This window comes from Natrix helvetica (genome assembly GCF_964273705.1).
Source record: "Natrix helvetica genome assembly, chromosome: Z".
Lineage (NCBI taxonomy): Eukaryota > Metazoa > Chordata > Lepidosauria > Squamata > Natricidae > Natrix > Natrix helvetica.
This window is the reverse complement of record NC_138554.1, coordinates 27,087,439-27,108,094: the sequence shown is the minus strand read 5'-3', so window position 1 is coordinate 27,108,094 and position 20,656 is coordinate 27,087,439. Positions and strand designations below refer to the sequence as shown.

General features: G+C 41.1%; 1 protein-coding gene across 4 annotated transcripts; it reads right to left on the bottom strand.

The window, feature by feature from the left end:
* Positions 1-2,045: 2,045 nt before the first annotated feature.
* On the bottom strand, positions 2,046-19,897 carry SH2B1 (SH2B adaptor protein 1; the record flags this gene model as incomplete). 4 transcript variants are annotated; one of them, XM_081970968.1, is made up of 11 exons in its annotated part: positions 19,205-19,894; positions 17,623-17,693; positions 15,794-16,722; positions 15,589-15,714; positions 14,522-14,613; positions 13,608-13,714; positions 7,409-7,597; positions 6,839-7,065; positions 6,499-6,670; positions 6,114-6,222; positions 3,880-4,034 (listed from the first exon to the last, which is right to left on the bottom strand). In XM_081970968.1, exons 3-11 carry the CDS (start codon positions 16,643-16,645, stop codon positions 4,016-4,018), a joined length of 1,893 nt encoding a protein of 630 aa, XP_081827094.1. In that variant the 5' UTR covers positions 16,646-16,722; positions 17,623-17,693; positions 19,205-19,894. The 4 variants fall into 4 exon arrangements, with proteins under 4 accessions (XP_081827092.1, XP_081827093.1, XP_081827094.1 ...); XM_081970966.1 differs by lacking the exon at positions 6,114-6,222 and having other exon boundaries at positions 2,046-4,034; positions 19,205-19,897; XM_081970967.1 differs by lacking the exon at positions 6,114-6,222 and having other exon boundaries at positions 2,046-4,034; positions 15,589-15,690; positions 19,205-19,893.
* Positions 19,898-20,656: the final 759 nt, after the last annotated feature.

Sequence of the window (20,656 nt, the reverse complement as noted above, 5' to 3'; positions counted from 1 at the left end):
GGAAAACAACTCAAGAAGCTTGGAAAATTTTGAAGATTATAAAAGCCCAGTCTAGCACAATACTAATGAAGAAGAAAAATAACAGCTCTCAAAAGAAACCAGCATGACTGCATAAAGAATTTTCTTTAGGACAAGTATAAAAAGTGGAAAGAAGGGCAAATAACTAAGGCAGAAAATAAGTAAAAAATAACAAAAAAGCTTCTTCCAACATGTTAAAAAAAATCAAAGAAACAATTGGTCCATTGCTGGGAGAAAGTGGCAAGGTGACAAGCAACAATGAGAAAGCAGAACTACTTAACTTGTATTTTGCATCTGTCTTTACATAAAGAGAAAAAACAGTCCAACCTATCAAAAACAGCACCACAAAAAACAGCTTAGGAATACAAATTAAAATAGGGAAGAAAATGGTAAGTGAAACCTGTCTACCCTAGACAAGTTCAGATCACCAGGACCGGATGGATTATACCCCAAGGTTCTGAAGGAACTGGCAGACGAGAACCACTGAACTATATCTTTTAAAGATCCTGGAACACCAGGGAACTGCAAGAGGACTGGAAAAGAGCTGACATACTTCCCATCTTCAAAAAAGAAAAAAAAATAGATCCAGGAAACTACAGACCTATCAGCCTGAACTCAATACCAGGGAAGATTCTGGAAAAGATAATCAAGCAACGAATCAGCAAACACCTAGAAGCAAACAAAATAATAACCAAAAGCCAACATGGGTTTGTCAAAAACAGATTACGCCAGATTAATCTTATTGCATTCTTTGACAAAGTGACAAAATTAGTGGACCAGAGAATACTGTTAGTATAACTTGCTTTAATTTACATTAAAGCATTTGATAAAGTAGACCGTAACCTACTACTAGATAAAGTAGAAAAATGTGGGTTAGACAGCATCACCACCAGATGGTTTCGTAACTGGCTGACCAACCGCACTTAACATGTAGTCCTCAATGGAATTGCATCTACATGGAGGGAAGTATGCAGTGGACCATCCCAAGGCTCTGTTTTAGGCCCAGTACTCTTCAACATCTTCATCAATGATTTGGACAAGGGGATAAATGGGGAACTCATCAAAGTTACAGATGGCAGGAATAGTCAACACTCCAGAAGGTAGGCTTGCGATATAGAAGGATCTTGACAGACTAAAACATTGGGCGCTATCTAACAACATGAAATTCAATGGTGAACAAAGTAAGGTTGTACATTTAGGCAAGAAAAACAAAATGCACCGGTATAGTATATGTGGTACCTTGCTCAATAGTAGTAAATGTGAGAGGGATCTTGGAGTCCTAATGGACAACCATTTAAATATAAGCCAGCAGTGCCAAAAAAGGCAACACTGTTCTAGGCTGCATAAACAAAGGGATAGAATCAAGATCACATGAAGTGTTAATACCACTTTATAATGCTTTGGTAAGGCCACACTTGGAATACTGCATTCAGTTCTGGTCACCACGATGTAAAAAAAATGTTGAGACTCTAGAAAAAGTGCAGAGAAGAGCAACAAAGATAATTAGGGGACTGGAGACTAAAACAGATGAAGAATGGTTGCAGGAACTGGGTATATCTAGTTTAATGAAAAGAAGGACTAGGGGAGACATGATAGCAGTGTTCCAACATCTCAGGGGCTGCCACAAAGAAGAGGGAATCAAACTATTCTACAAAGCACCTGAGAATAGGACAAGAAGCAATAGGTGGAAACTAACCAAGGAAAGACACAATTTAAAACTGAGAAATTTCCTGATGGTTAGAACAATTAATCAGTGGAACAACTTGCCTCCAGAAGTTGTGAATGTTCCAACACTGGAAGTTTTAAAGATGTTGAATAATAATTTGTCTAAAGTGGTGTAGGGTTTCCTGCCTAAGCAGGGAGTTGGATTAGAAGACCTCTAAGGTCCCTTCCAACTCTGTTATTCTATAAAATGATACTAAGATTAGGCTTATATGTGAAGCCTGATTATTATCAAGCATTATAAGGGTAATCCTTGCTTAATGATCATTTATTCGGCGACTGTACAAACATACTGTACAAGGATGCTTGAGAAACAATTTTATAGCTCATTTACAACTGTTTATGACATGCCGTATCCCTGTCAAATAATCACCATTAGAGTCAAAAAGAATCGTTTTGTTCTTACAGATTTTCCCCCCTTGCAGAACAGAGAAATTGGAGAGGGTTTTCAAGAGAGTAAACTGTTTTCTCTTCTACAGATTGAAAGCAATGTGATAATATCTTTTTTGTCTGACCTTTTCTCCCACCTCCTAAGGGGAGATTGGGGAGGAAAAGATTTCAAAAAGGAAATATCAGTTTGTTCTTCTACATATTGATAGCCCAGCAACAGGAAAAGGTCAGGCAAAGGAGAAATTGCCTACGGAAATCACTTGCTTTTTTTTCTTTTTACCCTCCATCAGAGCAGAGACTGGAAACAGATTTCAAGAAAGCACTGTAAGCTGTTTACACAAAACATTTTCAGCATTCAAATCCTGGACTATGATGCAATCACATTACTTTAGTGACAATAAGATAGCACTCCAGCATTTGGGGAGTGGTTAGGAGGCAAACAAAACAAACTCCAAAACCAAACCAAAGATGTGAAACTGATTCGTCTTGACCCTTTATGGCCGAAAAGCAACTGTAGTGATGTCACTTTGTGATCACCCTACTTAGGGATCACACTGTTTAGTGGCAGAGTTGCTGTCCCCAATTAGATCTTTAAGTGGCTACTGTAAATGTAAAGTAACATCTTCACTTGATTCCATATTTGCCAATCAAGGCAGGAAAATTAGTTTAAAAGGACACCTGACAAATATTCATTTACCCCAAAATAAACAAGCCCCCCCCCGCCTTTCAGTTTTTTATTAATTTTACTTAATATATTTATTTTCTTTAAAAAGTTCACTTTAAAAAGGTAAAATGATGTTTCCTTTATTTTTTTATACAAACTCCCCCCATAAACAAAACACAGAACTGTATCCCAGAATAATTAAAAAAGGGAGAGAAAAAATTGAAAAGGCAAGGGGGCCTGAGCAGTCCAACTAGTCCACAGTAGAAAAATAAATCTTAAAAGAGGAGAAGGAGGGGCTCAGTGGGAATAAGGGGAAGAGGACAGCCTTCCCAAAAGTGTGTTTCATAGCATGATGCAATTCCATGGGGTGTAGACTGTTTAATAAGTGACCAGTTCCCATGATTTGGGGGGGGGGGGAGCAGGAAAAAAAAAGAGTATAAATATATATTCAAATTGGGGGGAAAAGCAGCCAACTTTCCCCACAAGAGGAAACTTCAAGGGGAAAGGATTACATTCAGAAACTCCATACATTCACCAAGAAAGGCAGGGGTACAAATGATGGAAGTCAACATTTATCCTGGAGCTACAACCACTCCCATTTCCTCCAGGTAGTGTTTCTTGTGGACTATCCAACTGCAGAGGCTTGGAGAAAGGGAGAGGGTAGGAGGAGAAAGAGGGAAAGGACAGACCAATTTCTCAACAACCCAAACAGGACCAAAGTAGTGCAGACTAAGGGGTTGAAAGCAGAGGGTCATGTACCGAGATTGGTTGGGGAGAGGGGGTAAGCAAAAGTGAGGCTCACTCCATACCCAGGGAAAGAGGGCAGGAAGAACTGAGGGGATGACTTCCATCCCCACCTTAAAGATTTCTCAAGGAAAGTCTAGAAGTCTGTTGGGTGTTCAAGCCCATCTGGTACCTATGGTCAGCATCAGATCTTCCATCTAGTAATGGTTAGAGTAAAAGGTCTTGTTCCCTTATGGGGTTTTTTCCCCTCATAACCACTGGGTTCAAACGAATGAGTACTGATTGTTCACAGCCCTGGCTCGCCCTTCTGACTCCTCTGGCAGAGGAAGAGATCCCCCAACTCTCACAGATGTTCCCTCATCCACCTCTGGCTCCATCTGGGCTTCCTCTTCAGTCTGCCCTTTAGATTCCGGTAATCCATGGTCCAGAGGAGCATGAGGTGGCCGGGCTGGAGGGAGAGGAGGTGGCAGTGGCAGGTTACGAGAGATGCTCGGCTCTGTAGAGGGAGAGAAGAGACAGATGGACAGAGAGAAAGAGAGAGAAAGATGGTCTGGGTTAAGGCAGGAAGAGGGAATAAACACTGAGAGCCAGTATTATTTCAGCAAGATACTCTTCATGAACAGATTTAGCATCAACTATGTTATGGTATCCAATGCTGGTCAAATGCAATCATTCAGGAATTAATAAAGGAGAATATTTGTAGCTCAGGGTTGACATGAGGGGTCCTTGGTGCTCTCTGAGCTTGTGTTCTTGCAGACATTTGACTACTTAAACTAGGTAACTAGCATTGTTGATGTTACCTTCTTTGGATAATGAAACGTCTGCAAGAAACCAAGCAAACTCAGAGAGCATTAAGGACCCCTTCTTCAGGATTTGTCTGGAAATGGTTTTACTGTATTGATTTGGTTTCTAAAACTTGCTTTTTGCAGTAGCCCCTCAATAAAATCAAGTTATTATTGTTGAAAGACTGGATAAAGACAGGGGCTAATTATTATAACTTTATAACGTTAAGGCAATCATGCTGCCTATTTTTTCACTCTCAGTTGCCCTAATAATTTTTTAAATAAAGATAACTCCTTCTTGCTTAAAAGCTTGTGCTGACCAACTGGCCCGAATTTTCACCCGAATCTTTAATAAATCACTAGAGATGTGCTATGTTCCTTCTTGATTCAAACATTCTTCTATCATCCCAGTGCTGAAGAAACCCTCTATCAAGGAACTGAATGACTTCAGACAGATGCTCTAACATCTGTAGATGAAAACCTTTGAAAGGCTAGTGCTGGCCCACCTGAAAACAATCACAGATCTGCTGTTAGACCCCTTGCAATTTGCCTACTGAACAATAGCAATAGCACTTAGACTTATATACCGCTTCACAATGTTTTACAGCCTCTCTAAGCAGTTTACAGAGTCAACATATTGTCCCCAACAACCTGGGTCCTCATTTTATCCACATCAAAAGGATGGAAGGCTGAGTCAGCTTTGAGTCTGGTGAGATTCTATCTGCCAAATTGCTGGCAGCTAGTGATCAGAAGTAGCCTGAAGTACTGCACTCTAACCACTGTGCCACCACGGCTCTTAATAGATCGACAGAGGATGCAAATAGGCACTAGACACAAGGACAGTTTTTCCCCAAATGTCATCTCTCTGTTAAACAACTAATTCCCACAACACTGTCAAACTATTTACCAAAACTGTATTACTATTATTCTCATCCTTCCTATTACCAATCTTCTCCCACTTATGACTATAACCTTGTTGCTTGAATCTCTACGATTTATATTGTTTGTTTCCTAGTATGATTTGATTGCTTATTTAGTAACCTATGACTATCACTGTTGTATCATGATTCTTGATTAATTTCTATTGTATTCTATTCATTTTTTCTCCAACCTAGAATTCATTTGTTGTCTTGGATTATAACTCTCATTAATACCAAACAAATGACGAAAACAGTCTAACCCAAACTATCTTGAACGGTTGGTGAAAAACTGGTTTAATAAATAGTATTCTTCATGTTACATTATAACCTTACCCAGAAAGGAGGGGGGGAGATGTCAAAAGATTTTCAGCCACTTGAATAAGTAAATTTCCAGAAGACGGGAGTAAAATAGGCAGGAGTATTATTATTTGAAGTTTGGGTAGATAATCTTTAACTTTGGGCTGTCCACCACAAGGGAGTATTTTCTGCACAGTTCTGCTATATCTAAAACAATTTTATTAAATTATAGAAGGAGTTGCCCAAATGACAATTGAAACATTAGCTCTAAGATCTTTCTCTGCAGAATACCAGCAGCTGCCTTATGCCAAACCAGATTATGGTTCCATTCAGTTAGAGAACCTATTAGGGACTCTTCAGGGTTCTGTACAGAAGCCTTTCTTAGTCCTACCTGGAAATGCCAGAAGAAGCCCCTGAAATCTCTTCCCTGCCTCCTGGTGTCAGACACAGTGGATGGCGTAGACACAGCATTCACATGACCCATGGATAGCGATGGCTATGGCGTAGGGGCCGTGACACACGCACACACACGGTCATATCCCTGCCTTCCTCCTGAGGTACCTATTGCACACTTACACGCAGTCACCCGCGGAGGCAGCAGCAAGGATGGAGATGAGGTTGGGGGGCGAGTCGGGGTCCCCACTGAACCCAGACACTGGCGCTCGGCTCCCAGCCCGGTCCCGGCCTGTGACAGAGATGCCCACATCAGAAATAGGGATTGGGGATGAGGAAGAGAGGGAGCAGTGAACATGGGGGTGAACAGGTTTATCCTCCCTCCTGCTATATGCATGCCTGGGCTGGGAAAGGGCTGGAAAAGACTGATGGATAAAGAGTGGGGCAACAAAGGAGGGGCAGACTAGAATGACAATGGAAAAATATGCAGGGAGATGGAGCATGATATGGACTAGCGATAATGTCTATGCTCTTTCCACCCCACAGACCCACTTCATCCCACACTCACCATGCAGCCTTTGTGAAGCAACCACGTAGCTGACAAGCGTCACATCACTGGAGCCCCCTGATTCGAGGGGGATGGGGTGGACCCGGAAGTGCTCCAGCATGTCAAAAATAGTCTGGAACCAGAGATGCTGAACACGGCACTGCCCTTCTTCATTCAGGGAGAGGCGCAGATGCTAGGAGTAGGAAAAGAAAGTTGGGTAGGAAACTACTCCTGAACCAGAATCCAGCCTATCTTGTCCCAAAGCCTCAAATCTTGAGGCGAGATGGGAGGCAAAGAAATCTAATAAATAAATAAAACAAGCACCATTTGATAGATTCTCTGCCACCCCCGCTGCACTCACCTTGGCTTTCCCTTGAAAATTGAAGGTCAGGACGTATTCTCCCCGCCGTGTCTCACTTTGACGCACTAAGAAGACGCCATGGCTGTTTGCTCCTCCTGCCAACACCAGCTGGGCGGCCTTGAGACGTGACAGGGTACCATGGAACCATGGATATTCAGAGAGTGGGTGTTCAGTGTCACCAAGACTACCTCCACCTGGGTCGGGTTCACCTTGGAAGAGGAAAGAACCTGAGCAAGGAGAAAAACAACGGAAGGCAGCCAAAGCTCACTCAGAGGAATCTGGAACTTGTTTCCACAACATTCAACCCAAGAAGATGCTGAAGCTGGGTGGTCCAAGAGAAACCTTAACTGGATGGCATGCAATTTCAGAGGTTATCTCAGAAAAAGAAAGTTCAGGCTAAGTGATACAAACCCTGCCCACTTTGGGCTTATTTATAGGGATTGTCAACTACTGTTTTTCCTCCACCATTATGCCATCCCCAATAGGAGCTCCAGCAAGGAGGCAAGGGGAATCCTCTGGTCCCCCTCAAATCTAGACCAAGCACCAACTCATCCCACTTCAGAGCATTACCTGTGGTTTCAGGGGTTTCGGGGAAAGTTGTATGGAGGAAGCCAGTGGAAAATTGTCCTTCATTGACTGGCACCCGAGGCAGCAGCTGAGGAGGAGGCAGCTCCATTGAATCAAAGTGTGAGGCAGCAATAGAGACTGAGCTGGGAGACATAGAGGCTGAGGGGCGTTCCATTAGTCCACCGTAGGCACCTGGAAAGGAAACATACAAGCTGGGCTCAGCTGGAAAATCAAAATAATAGGAAGTTTGCTTCCCATTATTCAGGATTCTACTTATAAGCAGTATGTGTTTAGACTGGAAGCATCATTACAGACCCCACACACTCACTTCACGGTCACTTTCTGTTGCTTGCCTCTGGAAGGAGTTTTCGAAGTATTTACAACAGGGCTACTAGATTCTGTAGCAGCTTTGTTCCTTATGTCATACACATTAGAGCTAGACTGTGATGTTTCTCTGTATCATATATGTGTTTGTAAGTGGGTATACATATAATGGTTATCTTTTGAGGGATGTACGCAGCAAAAATTCATTTTAATGTATGCTGATTAGGGCACATTTAAAGTGACAATAAATTTTCCATTCTATTCCACTCTATTCATGATTACAGTGAGTTGAAACCAGAGTGGAGAAAAATCAATGTTATTTTTAAAACAAATTTTAAAAATCAGATTTTTTGGCTTAAATCATTTTTTTAAAATTTAAATTGGATTTTTAAATATTTTATCAAATTTATTTTAATAAAATGCTTTTGGAGTAAAAATCTATTTAAATATAGTTTTCTATTTAAGATATATTAACAATTTAGTTTATTCGGCATGAAATGGAACTTAGTTATGTAGCATGAGATTGTATATTCTGCAATATTTACATTTTTGGTAAACTCATTCAATGAATCTGCAAGCTGAGATAATGTTCACTGCATTACTGAATTCGCAATTTCACAGTAACCATGAGATAAATCATAAAACAAAGTTCAAAAATATTTCTTTATCCCATTGTTTTACAAATCTATATACACTACAAACTGTATGATTGTTTGAAGAGAAATGCATCTGTACTGCCAGGCTCTAAGTGTGAGGAGGAAGGGCAAGCAATAAAAATGAAAGTGAAACCTTCTAAGCAGCATATAAATATAATATTAAAGAGCACCAGTTATTTCAGATCCATCATGGCAGCACCCATTAGCAGGCATCCACTCATCTGCTGCCTGCCACATCCCTCACCTGGTTGTGTCACTGCTGCATCACCAGCCGTCCCACTAAAGTGAATGAGACTGTCAGTGAGTCAACAGGGGTCAGAGGAGGAGTCGCTGCGGGACAGAGATAACAGTCGCTCTTTTAAAATTATGATTTAAATCGAGTTGATTTAAATCAAGCCTTTTTACTAGTGAAATCAACTTGATTTAAATCAAATCCACCCTGGTTGAAACAGACAAGAAATACTGAATATTGGCAATGGAGACCAAACATTTCAGGCCAAGATATTTCAGCCAGTTTAGGAATGGTTGAAGAGTATATACTCAAAAAGAACAGAGGTCCACAACTCCAGATCCTCAACCCAGATGTGGTTCGTGGCCGCAAAGTGGCTTGCGAGCATGTGAAGCTGTAATTGCAGAAGCAGTGGAAACGCGTGTGAAACCATCCCTTCTCCCCCCCACCCCCGCTGTCGCCACCATTGGTTCAAAGAGCCAGAAAGATTGGGGACTGTTGCTCTAGAAGCTATTTCTGCTTATATTTATAGTTTTCTTCTTATTTCCCAATATATCTTCTCTGTAAGTGCTTTGGGCCCCTTCTAAAACAACTCTAGACCCTTCCTTGGACTTTCTTAATGCCTATAACTCCTTTATGCTTTTCAGCCAGAGATAAAATCTTCCTTCTCAATTCATGCTACTGCCTTATATTTTTTTTCTCCCTCTTATATAGATAGTCCTCAATTTACAACAGTTTACTGGCTGTTCAAGTGCAATGGCAAAAAAAAGCAACTTACAACAGGTTGTTGCACTTACAACGACTGTAATGGGGTCAGACTTTAGGTGCTTGGCAATCAGCCTGTATTGATCCCACTTGCAGCATCCCGGGGTCATGTGATCACCATTTGCAGCCTTCCTAGCCAGCTTCCAGCAAGTAAAGTCAATGGAAGAAGCAAAATTCACTTAATGACTGTGTGATTCACTTAATAATTGCAGTGATTATTTATCAACTGTAATTAAAAAAAAGGTGATAAAATTCGACATGACTCCCTTAACAATCGCCTTGCATAGCAACACGAATTCTGGTCTCAGCTGTAGTAGTAAGGTAAGAACTACAGGTAGTCCTCAACTTACAACACAATTGAGCCCAAAATGTATGTTGCTAAGTGAGAAATTTGTTAAGTGAATTTTGCCGCATTTTACAACTTTTCTTGCCACATTTGTTAAGTGAATCACTACAGTTGCTAACTTAGGGACATGGTTGTTAAGTGAATCCTATGAATCCTGTTCCATCTTCTTAAAACCAGGTCATTTCCTCTTCCAAAGTTCATAACTGCACTTTGTACCTAAACTGCAAAGTAGGAGGTGTCTTTGCCATCTCCTCAAGAGAGCACATGCTTTGTGCTCATTTCCTTTGTTCTTAATCTACAGCAAACAGAAGCACCTAGCTGACCTTGGCAGATTCTGAAAAAAGTTAAGTAAGGCCAGAGCCAATTACTTGGCTGGGAGACCATCAGGAAACTCTACAGTTGTAGGCTTGATTGGAAGTTGAACATACACTGCAGAAGACAACTACAGAAAAGCACTTCTATATCATTGAACAGTAAGCTTGATTTCAGGCATGGTTTTTTAAATCTTTACCTATTTTTCTTGGGAAATTAGTAGTGTTTAAGTTTTATTTGGTTTTCTTTTCATAAATATCAAATCCTGGATTTAATACTAATTTACATTTTTATGTGCTTAACTTGAATGGGTAGTTTGTGCCTGAAAGCTGGTTTTGGTGTAATTTGTAAAAACAAAACAAAAAAACATACTAAATACATTTTACTGGCAATCAGTTATTGCTGGATTGCCACAGCATCCTATAAAGTACAAAGATTCAGTTGTGATTTACTGACTAAAGGTTACACAATCGCTTCTTATCTTGCCTGGGATTTGAACTCTGGTCTCCCCAGTTCTGATTTGACAGTCATGCCCTATGATGATTCCACCTACTTTTTAAACAATTTAGAAAAATTTTCTTGTTTAAAAACCCTGAAATTTCATCCAATATTTAAATGGTTTAGGAGAAATCTCTATTAGCTGGTATCTTTGCTTAGTGTAGCTGGTTAACTGATCTAGACAGAAGCTTCAGAAGGCTATTATAACACTTCATCTGTTTAAGACAATGTACACATTATCCATTTTTCATCCATACTGGTTAAAAATTTGAGGATCAGCTTATCTGTAGATGGACTTATACACGTATAATTGGGATATACACAAATAAGTCATATTACCTTATAAGTGGAATTCAATGAGCGTGTGGGGGATGGGGGTTTAGCGCCTGCAATTCTTGGCTTATTTGTAAGTATATATGGTAGTACTTCTATGCCTGCTGACTAAGATATTGAATGGTAGAGCTTTTCAGAGAATGTTATCTTTGAGAGAAGCATTCTGCAGCATACAGGTAATCCTTGAGTTACAAAATTATGGAGCCTGCCAATTACATTCATAACCCGAGGATTCATTGGAGTGAATCACATAAAGCAAATGTGATCACTCCCTGCTTTCACCCACGCATTCGATTAGCGAATGTGGATAGTTAAGTGCACATGAGTTATCTCAGGGTGGAGAAAGCAGGGGGGGGGAGTTAGCGATGGAACAGACCACCTGCTTCAGACCACCCAAGGCCTGCCCCAACCCCTGAGATATCTCATGCTCCCTCTCCTGGGGTCCCCATCTTTGCTCCACACCCCCCCACCCCCACCCCCATCCTGCCATACTGGGTCAGTTACCTTGTGAAGATCTAGTGAGCTCTCCAGCCTCTCTGCCACAGTTTCTTTGCCTCTTTGCAGTCTCGGTGCGAAAAGTATTTGCAAACCGGTAAGACTTTGGGGCAGCAAAATCGCATTGCTTCAAGCCTCCCACTGGCTTGCAAATGCTTTTCAGACTGGAAGCTTCTGAGGGCCGTGATCTTGCACTACAGTACTTTAGCCTCTGTTCTCTATGAACGGAGGCCTGTACCAAATCTGTGGCAAAAGGTTTTGCAAACAGAGGGAAGGTCTCTCCGTTTGCAAAGCCTTTTGCCGTGGATCTTGTACAGGGCTCAGTTCACAAAGAACAGAGGCTTAAAATACTGCAGTGCTTGCCATTGGTTTACATATTTACAACTGAAAGAAAGATTTAAATTAGATAAAAAGAATTATGGGTTTAACTTTGTTAAAAATGAACTAGATACTCTACTGTATGGTAGTGATGAGCATATTATTGCTAAAATCAATAAAGTGTTATTGAATTTAAATCTGGAAAATGAACAAGTAAAGCATTGTATGATTCAGTAGGCAAGGAGTTTTGGATATAATGCAGCGGTGGGTTCCGGATCCAGTTGCAACCAGTATGGTGCAACGGGGCCGGACGTCCACCACATGAACGCGCACAGCGCGCGCATGCAGACTTACTCCCCTCGACGCTCCATGACGCCTCTGTGACACTCCAGCTGCTCGGCAGAGCATCGCGCAGGTGCTGTACGCTCCGTGCATGTGCGCAGAAGCCCCGAAAACTTCAAATACCGGTAAGGAGCGCAGGCAGGCGTGTGGGCCCTCCGGAGCACCATACCAGAACAGTAGCTGGTGCTCCCAGCAGGCACCGGTACACCCGTACCAGAGTGTACCGGTTGTAACCCACCATTGATATAATGCAGGGGTGGGGAACTGTGGCTCTTTTGCGACTTGTGGACTTCAACTCCCAGAATTCCTGAGGCAGCTATGTTGGTTCTGGAATTCTGGGAGTTGAAGTCCACAAGTCGCAAAAGAGCCACAGTTCCCCACCCCTGATATAATGTAATGCTTGAACAATGGAAGAATATATTGAGTAAAGATTTAAACTTTACATTAAATTATAATTTTAAAAAACGTCTATAAGTTGATGTATCATTAGTATTTAACTCCAGATAAATTGTCAAGAATGCATAAAGGTACCTCAAATGAATGTTGGAAATGTAAATGTAAGGAAGGGACTTTTTATCATCTATGATGGACATGTGATAAAGCAAACAAATACTGGAATAGGAGTCATAACTCAGTACCGAAAGTTCTTAAAGTGAACATAGAAAGAAACTTTTCTTTTGGGTTTAATGGAACAAGACTTGGGAAAAAAATTCAGAACTCTGATGCTATATATGTTGACAACAGCAAGACTACGCTATGCACAGAAATGGAAGGTCACTTCGATCCCCACAATGGATGAATGTCTACAAAAATTGATAAGAGTTAGCTGAGATGGCTAAATTGACTGCTTTGATTAAAGAAAAAAATACAAATACCTTCATTTCTACTTGGAAACCACTTCTGGACTTTATGCTTGAGGTGGAAAAAAAACAAACTTTGATTTTGGGTTTTACCAATTAGATAGATTTATTGTTACAGAAATTGCTATTTTTTATTATTATGAAAAAGTTAAAAAGTTGAGGGTAGATCTTAATGCCTTATTTTACTGCACCAAAAAGTTGGAAGTCAATGCCTTTTTTTTCTTTTTCCCTTGCTTTCCCCCACTATCCATTTTTCCTTTCCTAATTTCCCTAATATTTGCTTTTGTATTCTCTTTGTATGTCATATTATAAATTAATAAAACTATTTAAAGTCAAAAGAAAAAGTACTGTACAAGATCTAGTACTACTTCAGGTCTCTGTTCTCTGCAAATGCACTGAAGCAGGTAAAAGAATTGACGGCTCGCTGGATCGTCATAAGGTAAGTGAGTCTCCACAGGCCTAAGTGTGAATGACTGCCGTGGTGCTGCAACATTTTTAACTTTGGGACTATGTTGTTAATACTTGTGGTGGGACCTAGAGTGGGGTGGGGGGTTATGTTGTAACTTCAAATGGGTGCTAAGTGAACTGTCGTAACTCAAGGATTACCTGTATTCTATTGCAAACAGATTGCCTGCACACCAAAAATCATTGGAAAGCCTCTTTGTCTTTATCAAGAGATCAAAAAGGCATAACAGTGTGGGTATACATTGTGTTGCATACACACCTTGGCTGAGATGTTCATTGCTCTCACTCGGCACCATGGGAAGTTCCCGGCTGGGCATGCTATCTGAGTGGTTCATGCATGGCTGCTCCAGGCTATCAGTACTTGCTCTGTGGAGACAAGTATCATTAGCAATGTTTTCATAGTCCAAGACCACATATATCTAACCATTTGATGTTAGAAAGAAATATTCTACCTCTTATTATATCAATCAAATCACACTATGCACCTGAAAAAGTGAGCTGAAGCTCACAAATGCTTATGCCTTTTAATAAATGATATTAGTTAGAAAAGGGGCCACCAGACAATTTTTAATTTTTGCCACCACACAGCACTTGCCACACAACATTTTTCCTACACCATTAAACCCCACCTGTGAGTTTTCCGGAGGAATTACCTTCTACTGTTGGAAGCAAAAAGTCAAGATAACCTTGAGCTCTTATCCAATTGCTTGTTTAAAGGAGTAAGAATCATGTACCTGTTCCACAGCCATCCAAACCTCAGGGTTGCACCACTGTTCAATTAAGGTATAGTAAATATTGTTGTTAATACCTGCATATCTGTTCTCTGTCTCTTTTACCCTAATCTTCCTTCTATAAGCTGTCATGAGAAACTGCTTCATATAAAACTGGGTAATGAATCATATTGTTTATTATATCCCAGTCTGTGGAGAAAAGACCAAGGCAGCATTGCCAATAATGAGAAATGATAGAGCTGTTGTCTAAACTTCTGAACAGTTACACATTTTTCACACCTGCTCTATTGTACAGAACCAGCCACTTCTCAGAGAGATAAGTTTTTATTAGGCCATATAACTTTTCTCTCTTTACTTGTTGACTGCATCTGGGACTTTAAACCTGTATACTATGTATTCCACCACTGAGCTGTGGCCTTTTTTGATGCTTAGGTTAACTTACCCCAGGCCCATGCATTCCTGAATGTCAGCCAACCATGATCGCATCTGCAGTGAGTCAACAGTCTCAAGGATGTACTCCAAGGAACTTGACAGCTTGGAGGAAGAGGGAAAAATAATAAATATACAACATTATAGGATGGATTTTATTCTAAAGCCCCCATTTCCCTCTGAAATGATTAACTCATATCAGTGAGGGTAGACGTGAAAAACATCAGAAGACCTGATCCCCATCTCATTCATTTCCTAGCTCTCTCAGCTTTGGCTTTAGTACAGCTTTCAATAATATTTCAATATGTGTAGTTTTAATATTTTAATTGTTTTTATTTGTTTTATACCTTGCAAACTACCCAGACTTATTTTGCAGGAGAGACAGGTGGCATAAAAATTTAATAAAAATAAATAAATATATTTTCAGGTCTCATGCGTGCACATAAGCACAGTTCAAATCCAAGGGCTTAATCCATCTGTTCCTATCTTAAGGTGATTACATATACACACAAAATATCAAGAACCTCCTCTCTGGCTTTTGATAGAAGGGCTCCAACACTAATCAACATCAGCAACTGAAAAGATCTTTTAGCAGCTGATTACCCCTCCCCTCATTCAGTTTTGAATTCTTTGCTAGATGTGTTTGTGGTTATCTGCTTGAATTCCCAATGGTTTTAAATTTAAGAATCACTGAGAACCCAAATCCCTTTCTCCAACATGCATATTCTCCAGCACATTGTTTAAGAAGTCATTTTATATAAAAATAGATGGATTCTCTCCTCCCAAAGACATAAAAAAGTTTGGAAGGAGTATATCTGCTCAGAAATATCACCACTGCCAAATGTAGGAAACATTGCTAGAGAAGGAGGACAGAAAGGATCACCAATTTTCTCTAATGAAAATGCAAGAGGCAAGAAGCAGACAACTGCTAAAAACAAACTCCAGCTAGATGTTAGTGATGGATTCTGATTCAACAGAAGAGGAGATTCAATTCCATGCATCCCTTGGCTATAGATATATAACTAGTAATGTTTCAATTATTACCAAATCTTAACTCTACCCCATCAATCTTTTTCTGACCTTCAGCACAAAAGTGTTCTCTTTGTCTGGCATCTCCAGTGGAGTTGTTGTCCGCACATCCATTACACAGGAACAAGCAATGCTGACCCGTGGCTTTGTTGCCTGATGGTTGGGGTAGAAAAAAAACTGTCAATGCTTAAATTAGGAATTCCAAGCTTTTGACTTTTCCCCATGACTTTTCTCTTGCCTGAACACAATGACTCACCTTTGGTGGGATGTAGAACTCCAACAGGTAACCCTCCCCTTCTCCCTTCCCTGCTTTGCGCAGGAGAAGACGGCATTTCTGCCAGCGTGTCCTACTGCCCCCGCCTGACCCATCATCAGCCACAATGTAGTTCAGTAGGCCTTCCCGGCGCACACTAGCCAGTTCGACTCGGAGAGTGGCTGGGGAGGCTTTGTTGAGCCGAAGGCGTTCAAATCGGTGAGTCCAACGGTCTGAGTCACCACCCCCCGAAGAATTGGAATTACTGTTGGCTCCAGTGGGTGTCCCATCTCCGCCACCAGAGGATGATTCAGCCGAGGTCTTCCACTGCAGAATGCCACGTACGCTACCTCGGACACTGCGGCTAACACTGCGCAAAGAAAAGCGCTTCTTCAGCTTTGGCTTCGTAGCGGTAACGGTTGCCACACTAGAAACATCTTCCGAGCTGCGGGACTGGCTGCTAGAGAGGCCAGAGGGCGGGCCCAATGGAGGCTCAACAGGGGAAGCCACCGAGGAGTCACTGCAGGTCTCAGAGAGGTCCCGTGCAGAAGAACAACCGGTGAAAGGAGCAATGTCACAACGGGGTGGCGAGTCACTGGTGTAAGCCCGGCTCACCTCAGCCTCAAAATGTTCTAGGAAGTGCTCTGCAAAGCGGTGTGAGAAAGCAGCTTCAGCTCCTGGGGTTGCAAACTGGGGGTTCTCACCAAGGAATGTCCGGAAACGACGGGCAAAATCAACTGCAGCAGCGCGAGCATGGACTTCGCAGAATTCCCGCCAACCGAAGGAGGGGAGAGAGGCAGGTTCTCCCACCATCCCTCCATCAACTGGTGACAATGGCACTGCGCTTCCGTTCATGATCACCCAGGTGGGATTAGGTAACAATGCATCCAGTGCCAGGATTAAGTTGCTATTAGTATCAGTGGTTTTATGACCTGAAGAGGGAGAAACAGAAGAGTTATTGTAAGTTTTATGGTAGAAACCATCAGCATAAATAATGTCTTTCAAGGATTTTTTTATGAACCAATCATTTCCTTTTTATGCATGTTTCTTATTAATCAACAGAGGGTGTGTGTGCTATTTTGTGTTTGTTTGATTGATAACTAGCTGCTAACTTCTTTACATTTTTGAGCCTTTCATACCTGCTTAAAGGCTTAAGATACCACTCTTAAAAACCAAAATAATAGAAGAGTCAGATTATTTTTTTAAAAGGGCATAATGAAGAGAGCCATTTTTCTATCAGAAACATAATTGAAGAAACAGTGGAAACAAGGTAGGAACAATTGCATTAAAAATGATGTAGAGCTTGCACATTTTGGGGTAGCAGAACCATGTCGCCTAGATAACTGGACTAGCTAAAAATAAGCACTGTTCCTTAGTGAAAGCAAAGCTAAATATTATTTTCTAGAGAAAATAAATTCTCAGACTGAATCAGTAAGCCAAGTATCACCCTACATTTATTGTATGGATGAGGAGATGATTAAGTTGCAATGGTGTGATAAATCTTACTATTAAGACGGAACCACCATGCTTCTGTATAATTAATACAGTCTCAGGGAATAAACAAAGATTGGTAAAATATAAATTGCAGTACATTGGCAAGTTTCCATTGGATGAACAATCCTTTGCTGGATATTGAGACGTCCAAAGAATAGAGAGATGAAGTAGATTAAAGGGTGATCTTAATTTGCAACACACTGTATTTTTGATAAGGAATGCATACTCCTGAAAATTATACTTCTTCTGCAAATCTAGATACATCTGTTGAAATGATAACAAATTTAAGATTTAGTGAACCATCCCCTAAAATAGATAAAACAAAAGATTATGCTTACCTCATGAACATATGCAGTACAGTTCTTACTATAGTATTTCCCAACCTTGAAATCATTTTTACACAGAGCACCTGTATATCAAGGGAAAAACATTTTATGTTTTACATGGAGCGAGTTTTCAGTCTTGGCATGTCTTTTCAAACCATTGACCTACTTGCATTCCCAAAATGTCAAAACCTCAAAAAAGGAACTCTATAATCTCAACTATCAACTCATTTAGTAAAGCATACATCTACAAATATTTCATGCAAGAACCTTTCTACAGAATAGCTAATTCTCAAAAGCTATTCTATAATTATGCAATTAAATCTTCCCATGTTCTTTGAGACTAGTCAAAATTTCGTGGTCTCACAAAAGAGAACATGCTTATCTCTGTTCTCTCTTAGGAAACGCCTAGGTCACTTTATTTATTTTCGTCTCATCATTATTTTTATATAAGTAACTCAAAGCAGAAAACATATCTAAAACTAGTTCCTGCTATTTTTCCCCACAATAATCCTATGAGGTAGTCAATGTTTTTTAAATTTGTACCTATACACCGCCCCGAGTCCCTTCGGGGAGAGGGGGCGGTCTAGAAGTTTAATAAATTAATTAAATTAATTAATGGCCCCAGGTTACCGAGCCAGCTTTAATGGCTAAGGCAGGACTAGAATAATTGATTTGATTTGATAGTACCTGAACTATTTTATAATCTATTCTCTAGACCTCTGATTTTTAAAATGAGAGTGAATACTATCCAGTTCAGCAAACATGCTGAATCATCCTTGAAATGTGCATTTCTTTGAACATGGAGCAGCATAAGTAGGAAAATATGTATCTAATGAAGAACAAAATAAATATTGTGGGATGGTCCTGCCTATATGGAAAAGGCCCTACAACTGAAAATTTGCTGTGGTAGTATCTTTTAGGCATGTAACCCAGGACCTAGAAATGTCATTAAATTACAGGGCTCCTCCCCTCCCCCAATTCATGAAAAGCAAAAGATGGTGAGATGGTGCACTTTTTCTGTGGTTTAGGGCCTAAAGCAAAAATTGACAAGAGGAAGCAACAAAACCAGTTAAAGACATTGGAGCAGAACCAGCTTATTTTTCTGCAAGCATTTGTGTGCAGACTGGAAACGCAGGAGTTGCTTGTCAGATGCATTTCAAAGGCAGGGTGTTACACTCGCAAAGACCTCCTGCATCAGAGTGAACCGATTCACATAACGTGGCTCCTTTCTCGTCACGCTCCTGCTGACGGAAAAACCCCGCTTGGCGACACGCTGCTGCGCTTCTTCAGAACTTGCCCGCGCGGCCTTCCGAGCACCGTTGGTGGGAAGCAAGGAGCCGCTTGGTCGACGAGCCTCACCGCCGTACCTTGAGCCAGGCTGCAAAGTAAAAGACAGCCCCCCACCCCACCCTTCCCCACCTCCAGATCCTGGACCCCGTAACCCAAGGCTTCCCACTCGAGGGAGGGACAGGGATCGAAGACGAGTCTGCTCTCAAGGCGGACAGGGGAGCTGAAGTGGGGGGGAGGGAAGGTCTCCGCGCGAGCGGGAAAAAGAAAAGGGGCCCCGATTTGGCTGGGCGCATCTGTCACTCACCATCCCGGCCTTGGGTTCCTTCCAAGAGAAAGGGTTTGTCTGTCTCCCCTCTCTCACTCTCCCTGGCTTTCTTGCACTATTTCCGCTTCCGGGTTTCTGTGTATGTTGTTGTTTTTTGTCGTCGGTGCCAATTGTTTTCCTGTTTTCATTTCCGTCTTCGTCATCAACTCCGGAGGAGGAAAAGGCCGAAGCGATGAAAAGAACGAGCTTTATCATAGAGAGTAAATAGACCCGCGGCTAGAAGGGTCACGGGAAATTCAGAGGCTCTGTTAACGTAAACTGTCCTTCTCCGTTGGAGGCTGCGTCCAAGTCGTTACCATGGCGGCCCGTGACGTAGATTGACGAATGCTCGTGGGACGCGGAGGGAGTAGGGATGTTCTTTGGTGGTGAGCGTCTTGCTTCGGTTGCTCGGGCAACGGCACATGCGGAACTCCCCGCCTTTTGCAATTCCCCGAATGGTAACGAGGAAGTAATGTAAACGCCAGACCGTTCAACCGGGTTGTTCTAATGCCAAGGCTGCAAGTGCTTGTGTGCGATTCTTGAGCATATGCAGAGTGCTTTCTCTAAGGAAAGCCTTCTGTCAACCTACATTGTGGAATTTCCACACCAAAAATATGGTTTGGCAGCTAGTTCCAAACCATGCCATCTATCTTTTCTTTTTCCCTCCCACTTTTTTATGATTCACGCCTCAGTTTGAGAGCCCACTTATTAGTCACTGTTTGGTCTTGACAGGAACATACAGTCCTCGATTAGAACAGTTCATTTAGTGATGTTCAAATGAACAACGGCTCTTCTCTTTTTGCAGGCAGGTGACATGATTAGAAGAGATAGGAATGAAAGAAAAAGCTTTTTAATATAGGGTGATATGATCAAAACCTAGAGTAAGAGTTAGAAATAAAAGGAATATCAATGTATTACATTTCTATTTGATAAAATGAAAGTAATAAAGAGATATAGGTGGAATAATTGAATAATGATAGACTGTAACCAAATATAGATGTATATTGTTATAGGAATTTTATAAGTTGATTGAATGTGTAATAATTTGATTAGTTTTGTTCGTACTGGAATATATGGCGCCCAGGTGCCACACTGTTCACGCATTGATTTGACATTTTTATAAAAAATAAATAAAAAAACTTGAAGAAAAAAAATTACAACTCCACTGGAAAAAGTGACATCATCGTTTTTCACGCTTATGATCACTGCAGCACACACACACACCATATATCACATGGTCAAAATTCAGATGCTTGACACCTGGCTGATATTTATGACAGTCACAGTGTCCCTGAGTCATGAGATCACCTTTTGCAAACTTCTGACAAGCAAAGTCAATAGGGAAACCACACAACTGTGTTACTAACTTAACAACTGCAGTTATTAACTAAATAACTGTGGCAAGAAAGGTCGTAAAAATGGGGCAAAATTCACTTAACAAATGTCTCAACA